Source organism: Macaca fascicularis, chromosome 20 (genome assembly GCF_037993035.2).
Source record: "Macaca fascicularis isolate 582-1 chromosome 20, T2T-MFA8v1.1".
Taxonomy (NCBI): Eukaryota; Metazoa; Chordata; class Mammalia; order Primates; family Cercopithecidae; genus Macaca; species Macaca fascicularis.
The window spans coordinates 46,506,993-46,521,853 of NC_088394.1; the positions used below are offsets into that span (position 1 = coordinate 46,506,993).

At 52.1% G+C, this 14,861-nt stretch overlaps 1 protein-coding gene across 5 annotated transcripts in view; it reads left to right on the forward strand.

Annotated features, from left to right (window-relative positions):
* The first annotated feature begins 2,751 nt into the window (after nucleotides 1-2,751).
* Nucleotides 2,752-14,861, forward strand: part of NKD1 (NKD inhibitor of WNT signaling pathway 1) — a 90,043-nt gene continuing 77,933 nt past the window's right edge. For 2 of the 5 annotated variants that reach the window (XM_074027565.1, XM_074027563.1), the window contains exons 1-4: nucleotides 2,752-2,935; nucleotides 3,062-3,094; nucleotides 3,765-3,898; nucleotides 10,258-10,620. In XM_074027565.1, coding sequence (XP_073883666.1) covers nucleotides 10,597-10,620 — 24 coding nt within the window. In that variant the 5' untranslated portion in view covers nucleotides 2,752-2,935; nucleotides 3,062-3,094; nucleotides 3,765-3,898; nucleotides 10,258-10,596. Of the gene's footprint in view, nucleotides 2,936-3,061; nucleotides 3,095-3,764; nucleotides 3,899-8,520; nucleotides 10,621-14,861 lie in introns of all 5 variants that reach the window. The other 3 variants (XM_005591896.5, XM_065537710.2, XM_074027564.1) reach the window with 2 other exon arrangements.

Genomic DNA, 14,861 nt, shown 5'->3' on the forward strand with positions numbered 1-14,861 from the left:
TAGAGGCACCCTGGTACCAGTGGGGAGGGGTGAGAAAGGCAAACAGAAACCCCAGATGAATTCCATTGCCTTTTTGGGGTCTGAAAGAGGGTGCCTACTCTGACTCAGATGCTCAAACCCCTGCCTCCCTCCTACTCCCGACCCCTGCAGTTCTGCCTCACTTGTTCATGCTCCTACAGCCCAGGGGTTCTTACTTCAGCATTACCCACATTTGATGCTGGGTCACTTGTTCTGGTGGGGTGGGGGTGGGGCTGCCTTATGCATTGTGGGATGTATAGCAGCAACCCTGGCCTCTACTCACTAGATGCCTCCAGGCATTACCAAGTGTCCCCCAGAGGGCAAAATTGTTTGCTGCCAGCTCCTTATGGGACGGAAAGAAAGAAAAATGGCCTGTTACCTCTGGTGTAACTTACCACACTGTTTACTCATTCATTACATTTATTGTTTCTTGCCTATCTTCCCCCTAGGTGAGTGGGAGTTCCATGAGAGTGGCAGTTGTCTGTTTTGTTCACTGATGTATCTTAAGTGCCTAAAACAATGGTTGTCACATAGCTGGCCCTTCATATTTGTTTCCAGATGGGAGACTCTCTTTCTAGTGGTGGAACATTAGTTTTGCACTGTGTTGGAACAACCTGATGTAGTGAAAACGAGCCTGGGCAATGAAATGAACAGATTGGAGTTCAGTTCCTAATTGGGTCATGGATGAACTGTGTGACCTTGGGCAAGTGAGTTCACCTCTCTGGGTTGAATAGGTTTCCTCCTTTCTAGAACAAGTATGAGTCTGCATCGGAGAGTGGTTGCGAGGACTATGCATGATGGAGGACGAGGACTGACACATCAGAAGTACTGAATGAAGAACTGTAACATAAAAATGACAACAGTAATATATTTTTGTGGTTTCAGCACTCCTCAAATGAAACCACCCAGCCAACAGGATTATAATGTACCTGCTTATAACATTAGCCTTCGTTTCTACCAAAAAGGGTGTGTATAAAAGGAAGCTTGGAAGATGAAAGTAAGACACTTGGATGAAGAGGTTTATGACTCTGGGGGGCTGTGAATTCCTAATGTCCTTTTGAGACATGTAGATCTTCTGGAGCGATGCTTCCCAATGCAGTAGCCACAATGCCAAGTGCAAATGATCACTTGCAATATGGCTAGTCTTTGAGATGTGTTTTAAGTGTAAAATACACACTGAATTTTAAAGACTTAGTGCAATACAAAGAATGTAAAATATCTCATTATATTTTGAAATTATACTATTTTAGATATACAGTGTTCCCTTGGTATCTTTGAGGACTGGCTCCAGGATCCCAGAAGATACCCAAATCCCCAGAATTCAAGTCCCTTATATAAAATGTCTTGTAGTATTTGCATATAACCTACACATACCCTTCTGTATACTATAAATCATCTCTAGATTCCTTGTAATTCCTAATACAATGTAAATGTTATGTAAATAGTTGTTATACTGTATTAAAAAGTTTTTTATTCTTTATTTTTGCTGTATTATTCTGTTTGTATATTTTCAGTCCACAGCTGGTTGACGCCGCAGATGTGGAACCTACAGGGAGGGCTGACTGTATTGAGTTAAGCGAAATATATTATTAATATTTCATCTATTTCTTTTCACTTCTAAAAGATGCGGCGACGAGAAAATGTAAAATTACAAATGTGGCCCACATTATATTTCTATTGGGCAGTGCTGCTCTGGAGAGTCGGCAAAAAGGGCAGAATGGAGCCTCCATTTTACAGATCACAAAACTGAGCACAGGGAATTCACGTCAAAGGTCGGGGCTGGTTTCACTCTGAGCTCCGGCTTTTCTTTTCCCACGCCTGGGCTGCCTGGTACCAGGACGAGCGTAACACGGACCCACAGTGTCCCCAGAAGGGGGCAGGCGTTCTGAGAGCCACAAAGGTGGGGTTCAACCCCTTGATGTCCACCGCCCCCCTACCCCCGCCGCGCAACCTCCCCGCAGAGACCTCCCCAGACAAAACAAACAAACCCATGGGTCTGGCGAACTGCAGCGGGGAGCGGAAACCAAGGAAGATCAAAGACCTAGCGGTTACCCCCTTCCGGGCCGCGCAGTTTGGCAGCGCGCCCCGATCCGGGCGGGCACCCACGGGCCCCTGGACGAGGAGATGCGAGAGATTGGCTGATAACGGGGCGCTTTGGACGTTTGTCGCCGCCAAGAGAGGGCTGGGCCCACACTGACCCGGGGTGCGCTGGGGTCTCCTCCTGGACTTCCCAAATAAGAAACTAGAGGAGTGCGCTGGTGGGGGGCGGGGCACGGGGCGGGTAATGAACACTTTCTGTAGAAGGTAGGTCGTGGGAAGACTGGGAAAAGGCAGCGCTGTCGAAGCTTGCACCTGAGCAGCTCAGGTCTCCGCTCCCGACCTCAGTTTCCCCACCTGTAAATTGGAGCCGCCGAGGCTCGCCTTGCCGGTTTAGAAGGAACCTGGAGCGGAGGGAAGTGACAGTACAGTTGGCGAGGGCCGGGGTGTTCTGTCCCAATACGCCTCCTGGAAAAGCTGCCCCGCGGGGTCCCCAGACCGCGGCTGGGAGCGCGGTCTGTGTCCGCCCCTCCGGTCCGTGCCCCGCCCCCGTCCCCGCCCCGTCCCCGCCCCCTCCCCCGCCCCCGCCTCAGCCCGCCTCGCCCGCCTCGCCTTTGATGCGCCGCACCGGCCAATGGGCGCGCGGGGAGGCGCGGGCCGCGGCGGCGGGCTGGGGGCTCCGCGCTCCGGGGCGTCAGTCGGGCCGCGGCGACGGCGGCAGGAGCGCGTCCCGGCTCCGCCTCGGGCTCCGCTCGGCTCGGAGGCTGAGGAGAGGAGGCGGAGAGCCAGGCGAGGCGCCAGGCCAGCGGGCCGGGCGCATGGCTTAGGGACGCTCCCAGCCGCCGCAGCCCCAGCATGGGGAAACTTCACTCCAAGCCGGGTCAGTGCCCCCGCCCGCGCGCTCGCCCCGGGCCCCGCCGCCCTCGCCGCCGCGGTCGCTAACTCTCTCCCTTCCTTTCTTTCCTTCTCCCGCCGCCGCCGCCGCCGCCTCGCGATGTGCCTGCAGCCGCCGTGTGCAAGCGCAGGGAGAGCCCGGAAGGTAGGGGCGCGCGGGGCGCAGACCTCGGGGATGGACGCGGGGGACACCGCGGCCGCGGCAGAACGGCCCAGCCCACCAGGTCTTATGACCAGGGCCACCCCCAAGCCCCAGTTCCGGCCACCGGCTCCCCAAGCCCGCTCCCGGAGCAGCCTTCGCGCCCCCTCCTCTGTCCCTTCTACCCGCTCCCCGCGGTCCTGCGCTCCCACCGCTGACCCTCAACCCCTCCCCCTCCCGCGTCCCTGCCCTCGGCTCCCAGGGCGCCCTCTCCTCAGACCCCCGAGCGCCTCTCCGCAAGACCCTGCCCCCTCTTCCTGCCCCCCGGAGCCTTCTCCCGTATCCTGGCTCCTGCCCCTACTGCGGCCCCTCTCCTGACCCCCAGCCCTCTCCTCTGCAGTCCTGGCCACCAGCGCTCCCTGGTCTGATCCCCAAACCCGTCCTCCAGGGGTACTGCTCACCCCTCTTGCCCTCTTCTGTCTCCTCGCTCCTGGGGCTTCGCTGAATCCCCATTTACTTACCCGCGTCCCTCTCTTGGCTCCTGCCTCAGCCCGCGAACCCCCTCCTGGCTCCCGTGCCGTGGCCCTTCGCCTCCCACCGCGCCTCCTTCCCTCCGCGGGGGTAAGTTTTGGTCCCCGGAGCCAGACTCAGGGGCTTCATGTCGTCCCCGCCCCAGGTGACAGCTTCGCCGTGAGCGCTGCCTGGGCTCGGAAGGGCATCGAGGAGTGGATCGGGAGACAGCGCTGCCCGGGCGGTGTCTCGGGACCCCGACAGCTGCGGTTGGCGGGCACCATAGGCCGAGGCACCCGGGTATGATTCCCCACCCTGCCCCACCTCCTGGCCTCCTTTCAGCCTCAGAGATGGGTCCCCAAACCCATGCACCCCAACTCTGAGCACTTTCCTGCACAGCTTCTGGGTCTAAAAATCTCTTCTCAGCTGCCCCCTGCTCCACCAACGCGACCCTCTTCCCGGATGCCTTGGAGAACCTTGAAGTGCCCAGCTGGAGGCAGAGGGCTGCCTGGGGGAAAGGTCCTAGGTGGGGAGGTGGTGAAGGTCCAGTTGATGGGGAAGCATGTCTGTACCGGAGGGATTTGGGGACCTGCTCTGACTTCTACCTTGTTTCTGCCACCAGCATTCAAAGGTGGAGGTGGAGTAGGGGCTAGGGAGAGGGCGGTATTGGGGTGTCTGGGTGGAGGGTAGAGCTGTGCTAGCCCCAGGATCTGAATATGTTCCGATTGTCTGTGGCATTCATCAGTGCCACCTGTACAGGAACCCCAGCAGAGCAGGCGGCCCTCTGGGTGGCAGATCTAGGGGGACTGAGACCTGGCAGACCCCTTACTTGGCACATGAGAGAGAGGGCCTCATTCTACTGTAGCCTGGGCACAGCCCTGAGCCTTCACCCCATGGGTCCCTGAGGCTGGAATTCGTGGAGGAGCACTAAGTGTGATGGGAATGAGTGAGTCCAGCCCCAGCTCCTGGCCTGGGACTTGGCGTTCACAGATGTCCTGTGAGCTCCGGAACTCTGCACGGGGCTTTCAGGCGGTCTGCGTGGAACTCGCGCAAGCCTAGGATCAAAGGATGAATCAACTTTTTGATGTGACATTTAATTTTTTTTTTTTTTAAACTTAGAGGGGGAATAGACTGAGTCTCAGGTCTGGTTAGTTCTTTGGTCTTATCCATGGGCTGGGGAGAGGCCAGTGGAGACTTCAGATGTGTGTGTATTTGGGTGGTGGGACCTGGCAGCCCGCTTGTAGTGCTGGTGTCGGGAGGTGGACCTGTGGATAAAGTCAGTTCCTGTGTGTGGATGAAATAACCTCTGGGCCTGGGAGAAGCTCCCCTGTCCTCCTCCACCACCACTGCTTAACTGGGGGCTTCTCTGTCTTCTGTTGGCTTGGTTGGACTTGGAGCTGCTGTCCCCTAGTAAAGGTCAAATCTTGGTGGGTGGGGGGCACTGCAGTTGAGGCCCTTTAAAAACAGAACTACAAACCTTCCCTTCTTCTCCTGCCCTTTCTAGTTTTTGATCTACTTATTTATTTAAAGACCAACGAAAATGGTCTAATTTAGCCGTATGAACAAATGCATTTGCAGCTCCAGACAGAGGCCCACTGAGTGGATTTCCATTAATCAAGTTTTGGGTTTTTTCAGCCTGTTTATTTTTACAAAGTATTCCTGCAGAATGACATTTATTTGCAGTCCCTCCTTTTTCTTTTTTTTCTGAACTGCCAGGCAGCTTGCTCCGTGCTAGAGGGAAAACTTGAAATACAACGAGGGCTTACTTCAATTGACTTTTATCTTCAAAGCCATAACAAATGTTACCCGCATGTTTTTGGTGGGTCTCCTTGGCATCCAGTCTGGGAGGATGGGAGGGAGGAGGAAAGAGGGAGAGGAAAACAAAAGTCTGTCGTTTTTAATTAAATAGTAGTGTTCCCAGCGAGAGGAATGCAGGCCAGTAAAAGTTACCATTGGGGGAAGTGAGGGAGGATGGGGAGGGGGCCCCAGCTTAAGTCTGTGGCTTTGGTGAAGTCACGGAATTCTGTTGCCTGGTTTCTTCCCCTAGCTGAGGACAGCATGGGATGGTGCCTGTCCCGCTCCCTCCCTCGCCCCCTCTCTCAGAGAAATGCTGAGAGGTCATTAATGTTTGTTCAAAGTACTTTTGAAGATGTGAGGCTCAGAGCCGTTGGCGTGACATGTGTCAGGTGGTTGGAGGGTGGGCCCCGGCCATCAAAGATGTTAAGCAGGGGGCCGGCCTCTGTCTCCTTGGGAGTTGTTCTTGCTGCTGGGGACCCAGACGCCTGGGTTTTCACCAACCTTGGCCCCAGATGGCCCAGCCAGTGTGTCTGCAGAGGTAGTGATAAGGAGTCAGACCTTCAGGGGGAGTCCAGGGTGTGGAACAGCACTCCAGGCGTCCTCCAGGTGATTTCAGGTGGTACCTGGATGAACATTTTAAATCTTAATAGTTATCTTTTTTTTTTTTTTTTTTAACCAGAAAAAAAAATAGCTAGGACATCAAACCCATGATTTTGCAGATATTATTGCTTAGGATGAAGCTAAGTTAAAAAAGAGTCTAATGTGAAGTCGATTCAGAGAAAAATATTAAGTACAAGTGGTCAAAATTGTGAATGTGGGAATGGAATGCCCAGTTTGGGAAGCACTGAGCTATTGAACAGGACAGCAATGGGCAACCCTCAGGCTAGTTCATTTCCTCGATTCCCTCTGGTGCCGAAGGGGTAGCTGGTAGGTTCTTCCATGATATTATCAGGATGTAGGAGGGCGTGGGCTGCAAAGTCTGCTGGTTTCCAAGGGCTGGCAGAGGTCCTCCCACCAACCCCAAGCCTGTTTTGGGGCTAGTCTCTGCCTCCAGTCGTTTATGTGGCCTGTCAACTAAGTGGCTGGAGACACAGTGGCTCATCCAACTGATATTACTGTTATTGCAATAATAACTAGTATTTATTAAGTGCCTATATGTGTCAAGCACTTTGCTTATATTATCTTAATCCTCCCCATAACCCTGTAGTGTTGACAGCCCGCTGGTGTGGACTGTGTGTTTCTCCCTTTCTGGAGCAGTTTCTAGGAGAAGCCATGTGTAGAGAAGCCCTGTGTCAGGGCATCCACCTGGAGGGTGCTGCATACAAAACTCCCAGAGAGGGGGTGCTTCGAGATGAGCCAGTCGTGGGGCAGGCAGAAGCAGGATGGCCCCTGTTTGCCCTCTTCCTTCCTGACGGGATCTGATGAACTTGGGAAATGTCCCAGATGAGTCCAAGTTGCACACAGGGTCCTGAGATGTGAAAGGGTGACCATGCTGGCATTAAACTAAGCCTGCCCTCTTAAATACAGAAATAAATGAGGTCAGGCTCTGTCCTAGTTATTTGTCACCTGTGCAAACCATTTTACCCTTGTATACCTTAATTAGCTCATCTGCAAAATGGGTATAATATTTTCGTCCCTGGCGGGTTATGATGGGATTATAACCGTTGAACCTGGGAAGAAAGTTAACCTACTGGGAGATTCACTGAAGACATTTGTAGGGTTGGAGATGGGGGCCTACAAACAGGGAGTGATAGGGCTGGGATAAGAGCACCAGAGGCTCTCTGCCTCCCCCACTCTCATGGCAGGCTCACTTGGAGGGATGCAGGCCAAGGGCTGGGCTTTTGCCCTTTCCATGGGGACATGAGCAAGTCCAAGTGAATATGGGCTCATAGGAGAAAAGGAATGAGAAATGGGAGGCACACGAGTACTGTGGAAGAGAAGCAATAAACTGACCAGCACACACGCCAGAGAACACTGTGTTAAACAGAATTAGAAAGCAAAATAAGCATCATAAACTCAGACAACGGAGGATGCTGGAAACATGAAGCAGCAACAGGCAGTTAGAGAAGAAAACCAATTGGAAACACTGGGTGTGGAAAATAGAATGGACAAGTGAAAAAGCTTAATAGATTGATTAAATAGTGCAGGGGACTCAGGTATCAGGTGGGAGACACTTGGTGAAGGCCTGTGTGCCTCTGTATACACTCACAGGCTGATTGTAAATATGTACAACCAGATTTAAAACAATCTCCTCCCCACGGCCCCGATTGGCCCTTTTGTTTTTGTACAGCAGAGCTGCCCGAATAAATAGGCTGAGAGCCATGGTGCAGGCAAGCCCGCCTCTGGATCAAAGGCGGCTGCCAGGCAGTTTGGTAATTTGGCTGGGGGCACCTAGTACATTTGGATATTTGGAGAAGATGAGGAGGGTGCAGGCTTACATGTCCCACGGGGACATGTGGGGTTGGGTGATGAGATTGGAGGCTGGCCCAGCTGTTGCCCGAGCGCCGGATTCCAAGGGAATTACCCTTGAATGATACCAGTTGGCACAATTAAAAGGCCCCATGTCTTTACCATATGGAAAGTGTTAGGCTTCTTTACGTGGTTTCAAAGCTATGTGCTGGGAGGTGGGCTTGACATTTGAGGTAGAGCATAAATTAAATATTTGGTGTTTCAGGATTAAAAGATGATTTGCTTTAAGGCTGGAGAAGGACTCAGGGTGGAGGTGTTTGAGCTTTGCTCACTGGCATTTTCGAGTTCTCCAGGGAGGGTCCCCTCTACTCACGGGCACCAGGGCCAGCTGCCTGGCCCAGCCTGGGCACTGTCTTTCCTCCTGGGGGGTGGGAAGCAGAGGCTGGGAGAGCTTGGGCTGGGCAGAGTGCCGGGGACTGGAGGGACCTTCTGGTTTTCCATAGGTCCCACAGGATGGGTGGGTGGCAGCCATGGGTGTCATCTTCTTAGTGCTTTAATGGGTCTTTGTGATGTGGTCTCTGGTAGAAGCTTCGAGGAGTGTCTTGTCCTCACTTTGAGACATTTCTTCTTGGGGAAGGAGGCACCCCTGACCCAGACTATGCATGCCTTCTGTTCTCTAGAGCCCAGGAGCACCCTCTTCATTCACATTTTTGCAGGAAACCTGGGGGAAATCAAATCCAGGAGGCACCTGCTATGGGTCCTGCAAGGTCCTAGAACTCAGGGGACATTTCCTCTGCTCGCCCAGTGGGGATATTGGAAGGTAGGGATGGATGGATCGATGGACAGTGTTGCTGTTTGTACCAGGAAGCTCAGGTACACTCTGGGATCAAACCAGCTCCATGAGGGCATGAAACATCAAGGCTGAACTGTCAGCAGGAAAAAAAGAAGAAATAAATGAAGACACCCTCCCTGCCTCCTTTTTCCCCAGCTCCTCTTCCCTGGTCAGCTTCTTCCCTTTAATTCCTGCTTCCAAATTCCATCTTTTCCCAGGTCCTCCTGTCTGGAGTGGAAGGGTAGAACCAGGCCTTTTCTTTCAGGCACTCAGCTTAATGAATTAATATAAATTGTTATCAATAATTCTTTGTTTATTTTTTTTTTTTAGAGACAGTTTCACTCTACCACCCAGGCTGGGGTACAGTGGCGTCATCATAGCTCACTGCAGCCTCACAGTGATCCTCCTGCCTCAGCCTCCCGAGTAGCTGGGACTACAGGTGCACGCCACTGTGCCTGGCTAATTTATTTTTATTTTTTCGTAGCAATTGGGTCTCGCTTTGTTGCCCAGGCTGGATTGAACTCCTGACCTCAAACCATCCTCCCACATCAACCTCCCAAAGTGCTAGGATTACACATGTGAGCCACTACACTTGGCCTTGTTATTAATTATGAGTTAATAAGTCCCTAACTGGGCCAGGCTCTGGGAATACAGTGGAGAATAAGAGAGACGTGGTTCCTGCCCTCCTGCGGCTTCCAGTCTGATGAAGGGGGCAAAGCAGCAGTGAGCACCCAGGCCCATTCCTAGGACTACACAGAGGCACTCTGGGAGGGAGGGGGTAGGACGGGCCACTGAGGCTGAGGAAAGAGGAGGAAGGAGTTGGAGATTGGGGGAAGAGCTGACCAAGGCCCCAGGCTCAAGCTGCCCTTGTAAGATGGGGTAGGGGGTTGCCAGGAGGCTTCTGTGTGGAATCAAGTGGGTAATCAAGAAGGGAATGTGGCCTCCAAGTGGCTCTGCAGCCTGTGGGAACTGGAAGTCGTTCCTGGCACTGTCTGTGGAAAGCCTCGCACGTTGGTGGCTCTTGGCACATCTGAGTTACCTGTCTGTCCCTCTGGACAGGTATGTCGGGTGGAGCAGGGTGGGCAGTCAGCGTGCTGCCCCTGTGTCACGGACAGGTCCTTGGGGGCACAACTCGGCCTATTTGGGTGGGTGGCCCTGCTGTCGTGTTGGGGAGGAGGCTAGCCGCAGGACTGCAAGCCCAGCTGTCAGAGCTACGGGGGACCTGTGGGGTGGGATTGCTCCTCAAGAAGGAGGCACTTCAGGGACCAGGGAACAAGAGGGAGTGACCAGCGAATCCCAGAGAGAGCTCATCGTGCCCCAGAGCTGCAGCGTGCCTGTGCCTATGGAAAGAGGGTCCCCCATGTGGGCTGAGCAAGGCTGTCTGAGACAGGATGTGCAGCCCCCCTGGCACTGGTGAGCCAGGTGCTCTGGAATCCTCCTAGCTCGGGGGTCCTGCAGCCTCGCCCCATGGCTGTGAATCACAACATGCTTGGATTTAGATGCTTTTGGATTTTTCACATCACTTGTTGGATTCCAAACCAGGCACTTCCAGCTGCCTCCCTGCCTTCCCTCTCTCTTGCCCACTCACACGTGTTCTTTTTGCCGCTCTTGTCTCTCACAGACATTCTTTCTCTTCTCCCTCCCCACCTCCCTTCCCCCTCCTCCTCCTCCTCCTCCTCTCCCTGAGGAAGGAAAAAAATTCAGTCTCTCACAAACAAAATATCTGCCATTCCGTCGGAGGGAGAACTGAGGCAGGAGCCCAGAATATCCTGGAAGGAACGCCAGCGAGAGTTGAAGGCCTCAGTTGTTTAATCTGGAAGGAGGACTTTGATGTCACCCTGCTCCGTTTATCCTGGGAAGCTTCCCGCTGCTTCATGGCTTCGACTCTCCGCGTGAAGGATGACCGAGCTCCTCCAGGGGCTGGAGGCAAGCCTGAGCAGCCCCGAAGGGCAGCCTGGTGATGCTGCGCTCCTGCCAAGCCCAGGTGGGGTGGAGAACCTTCTCTAAACAAGCACTTCCAGAGACATAAGTAATTCTTTGATAGCTTCCTGGGAAGGCAGAAGGGAGCTGTTTAGCCGTGTGGGCACCAGTCGTGGGGCTCTGGGAGGAAAGCCTCAGGTCTCCGCACTGAAGTCATCCCCAGCCTCAGAGTGGTGGCGGCGTGGCCCACCGGGGTGGGTCCTGGATGTGTTTGTTTAGAGGGCTCTGAGGCATGGGTCTGGGCTTCGCTTTCCTTACTTGTTAAGTCACATGGGCTGTGGCATGTGTGTGTGGCCTTGTGTGTGGTTGATGCCTTTCAGAGGACACCAGGGTATTGAGAGGGCTTCACATTGGTGTGGCCTCAGCCAAAGACTCCCTGCCTGGGCTTCAGATTCTCCAGCTGAGAAGTAGAATAAAATCATGGTAATTTAGCACTGTCTATTGAGTGCATTCATTCATGCATCTGCAGTAGGGTTTTTTTTTTTTTTAATTTAGAGATAGGGACTCACCATGTTGCCCAGGCTGGTCTTAAACTCCTGGCCTCAAATGATCCTCCTGCCTTGGCCTCCCAAAGTGCTGGGATTGCAGGTGTGAGCCACTGTGCCCAGCCCTATATATATTTTTTAACTTTTATTTTAGGTTCAGGGTACATGTACAGGTTTGTTATATGGGTAAATTGTGTGTCACAGGAGGTTCGTGTGCAGGTTGTTTCATCCCCCAGGTAATAAGCACAGTACCCAATAGGTAGTTTTAGATCTTCAGCCTCCTCCCACCCCGCACCCTCCAGTAGGCCCCTGTGTCTCTTGCAGCAGGCATTGAGTACCTGCTTTAGGCCAGGGACACCTAGAAATGCTTGGTACCTAGAGTGAAGGCCTTGATTTCATGGAAGTTAGCATCTCATAGGAAAACAGAAATATTTTCATAAACAAGTTGTGCAATTTAAGTTGTGATATGTGCCTCCAAAAAGTACTGGATGTTTTGAGAACATGTACCAGGGGTCAGAACTCATCCGGGGTGTTATTCATTCCACAAATACTTTAATGCTTTCTCTATCCCACGTGCTGTGCTTAGGGTGTTGTGGAAATTGTGAGGACTAGGACATAGTTTTTGCCTCTGTGAGAGTGGAACTAAGCTGTCCCTATTGCCTTTCATCAATTTTTCTTCTCTTATTGCATTGGTTAGAATCTCTCATACTCTATTTAACAACTACCAAGTATGATACTTTTTGTTTAAGAAAGCTTCCTTCAACTCCTGGCTTTCTGAGCTTTGTAAAATCAGGAATAATTATTGAATTTTGTCACATGCTGTTGGGATGCAGATGGAATGGATCATTCTTTGCTAACATGGTGTGTGATTTGTATGCTTGATTTACATTGCTGGATTTCCTAGTGCAACCTTCTTGGCCCTGCAAAATTCTTTGTCATGATAGATTATTCTTTTAAATGTGACCGCATTTGATAGGCTAATATTTCACTTTGAATCTTTGCATGAAGTACTCAGTGCAAGTTAACTGTTAAAGTATAAAACCGTAAGGGAAGCACAGGGCTGTGGAGGTTGGGGAGAGTTTTTTTGAAGGAGGTGGGCATGTGAGTAGGGATTTGAAGAGTGGTAAGACTGAGATCAGGGGTTAGAAACTTAAGGACCTACAGGGGCCAGAGAGGTCATATGAATGAATGCCACAGGCTCAGTGGGAGACATCTGAGAGGGGTGGGAACCGGGGTGACCCTTGGGGAACACACACCCTGCCTCAAGGGGGCAGTGCCACTCAACCCCAGCCAATCACTGCCATGTGGGAATATGACCCTGGTGTTGCCACGTGGGCTGATCATTAAGAAAATCCAGCTGTCTGGATTTTTATGTGAAACTTTTCCAATTTAAAAAATTATTGTTAACCAATTAAAATTTTTAGAAAACACTTTTTTTTGGGTGACTCAGACGACTGGATTTGGCCTGTAGTACTCTGGCTTGTGTTTGCTGATTTAGACCTTTAAGATTCTGATGGTGGTGGTGGTAGAGAAGTAGTATGTTAGTGATAAAAGGACACACGAGTGAGTATCATATGCACTAAACATTGTGCCTAATACATAATGCATTCTCTTGTAGAATCCTCACAACTGCCTTAGGTATTATTCTGCTATCACATAGATGAGGAGTCCGGCCCAGCAAGTTAGAGTCACTAGCCCAGCCAGGGAGAGGTGGACTCAGGCTGCATCCAAGGCAGAGAGTGCAGGCCGAGCAAAGCCTCAGTGCCAGGAAGCTGTGCACAGTATATTTCAGTCTGGTGGGAGAGCAATGTGGGAGGCACAGGAAGGGTAAGTAAAGATGTGGGCTGGGATGGGAGGCCGAGATGGGCGGATCATCTGAGGTCGAGACCAGCCTGGCCAACATGATGAAACCCTGCCTCTACTGAAAATACAAAAAAAAAAAAAAAAAAAAAAAAAAAGCTGGGCATGGTGCAGTCACTTGTAATCCCAGCTACCTGGGAGGCCGAGGCAGGAGAATTGCTTGAACCCAGGAGATGGAGGTTGCAGTGAGCCAAGATCATGCCATTGCACTCCAGCCTGGGTGACGAGTGATACTCTGTTTCAAACAAACAAACAAAAGATGTGGGCTGGGAGACTTTATGCTGAAGACCAGCATGTGCCCATAGAAGGTGCCAGAGGTGTGCTTAGAACTTATAGAATCAGACTTCCTGGGTCCGAGTTCCAGCTGCACCTCTCCCCAGCACGGTGGGGCCAAGTGATGGCTCATCTCTGATTCTCAGTTTTCACATCTGTAGAATGGGTAGAGTAATGGTTCCTACCTCATGGAGTTGTTTTAAGGGTAGAAATGGGTTCATTTCAGCAAGTTAAAGAATAAAGAAGATGTCACCCCTTCTCTCGCAGCTTGCCAGTGTTGTTTGCTAGTGATCACCCGGATGTGTGCTAAGTGTGGTACCAGTGTGCTAAGTGTGGTGAAGGAAAAGGATGGGGAAGGAGAATAAGGGAGGATTCTACTTCGGATTAGGGAGTGATGCGTAAGTTGTTAAGACCCAAAGAATAAATAGGAAATAGCTAGGTGATGAAAGGTTTATTAAAAGTATTACAGGCAGAGGGCATGGAATGTGCAAAGGCCAGGAGGCATGCAGGGTTGGTACACAGAGAAAATCTTTAGCTGCCTTCTCGGTGTCTGACTTGGAACCACATTCCAGTCTCTGAGGTGTAACGGCAGAACTATGTGGTGCAGCCGTGGGGAGTGGGCAGTGCCTGCTGGGCTGGGTGGTACCACTGTATGTTGCAGCCCGTCACGAGGCCTTGTCTCCTCGCTGCAAGTCTTCCATGAAGTGTTACTGGTGTCTGGACTCCAGCTTTCTGGTCAGATTGGAAGAGGTAGGGAGGAGAACCTCTCAGTCACAAGAAATAGTGTCACCCTGGAGCGGATTGGCTGGCTTGCTGGGCTGCCCAAGCCTGCTGGCCTTGAGCATAGAGCTGGGGCCCTGGGGAGGGGGGAGGTAGAGCATAAAAGGACCCTGTTAGCAGGATGGGGCTGTCTTCCCTCAGGCCACAGCCTTGCTAATGGACTCAGGCCGGAGGATGTTTTCCTAACTTCAGAAGGCTGTGTGGGCTGGTGGGCCCCTCACTCAGAGGCCTTGGCTTGCGGTGGCTCCACTGAGTGGATTTGGGGGTGCTGGTGTGTGGTGCCATGCTCATTCCATGCCTGGTTTCCAGAGGGAGCCTTGTTCCAGGACAGTTTTTGACCCTGACTTTGTTGTTTTACCCTTCTTTCCCCCTTCAAAGGCAAAAAGATGATTGAAGAGAACTACTATAATCCAGGAACAAAGTTGCCTTTTCAGCGGGCACTGGGGACTTTCTCTGCTTGCTCCCTGCCCTGGAAAGTCCAAAGGTACCCACTGCCTCAGCTGGTCCTGGGTACGTGCCTGCTTTCTCAGTGGCTGCAGGCTCAATGTGCCCATGAGCTGCCCACTGTGTGCATAGCCCCGTGCTGAGCCTGGGAGCAGCAGCCCGAGGAGGAGGTGGTAACAGTGTAGCTGCTGCTTGCTGCATGTCTGCTGTGTGCCAGGCTCTGAGCCAAGCACTGTTCATAGTGCTGGCTTCTCAGAGCACCGTTATGAGGCAGCTGTTATTATTATGCCCATCTTACCCATAGGGAAACTGAGGCTTTAAAGAAGTCAACCACCTTGCCCAAGGCCCCTTGGCTTGGAAGTGGAATCTTGCTTCAGCAAGATTCAAATTCAGATCAGTGTGA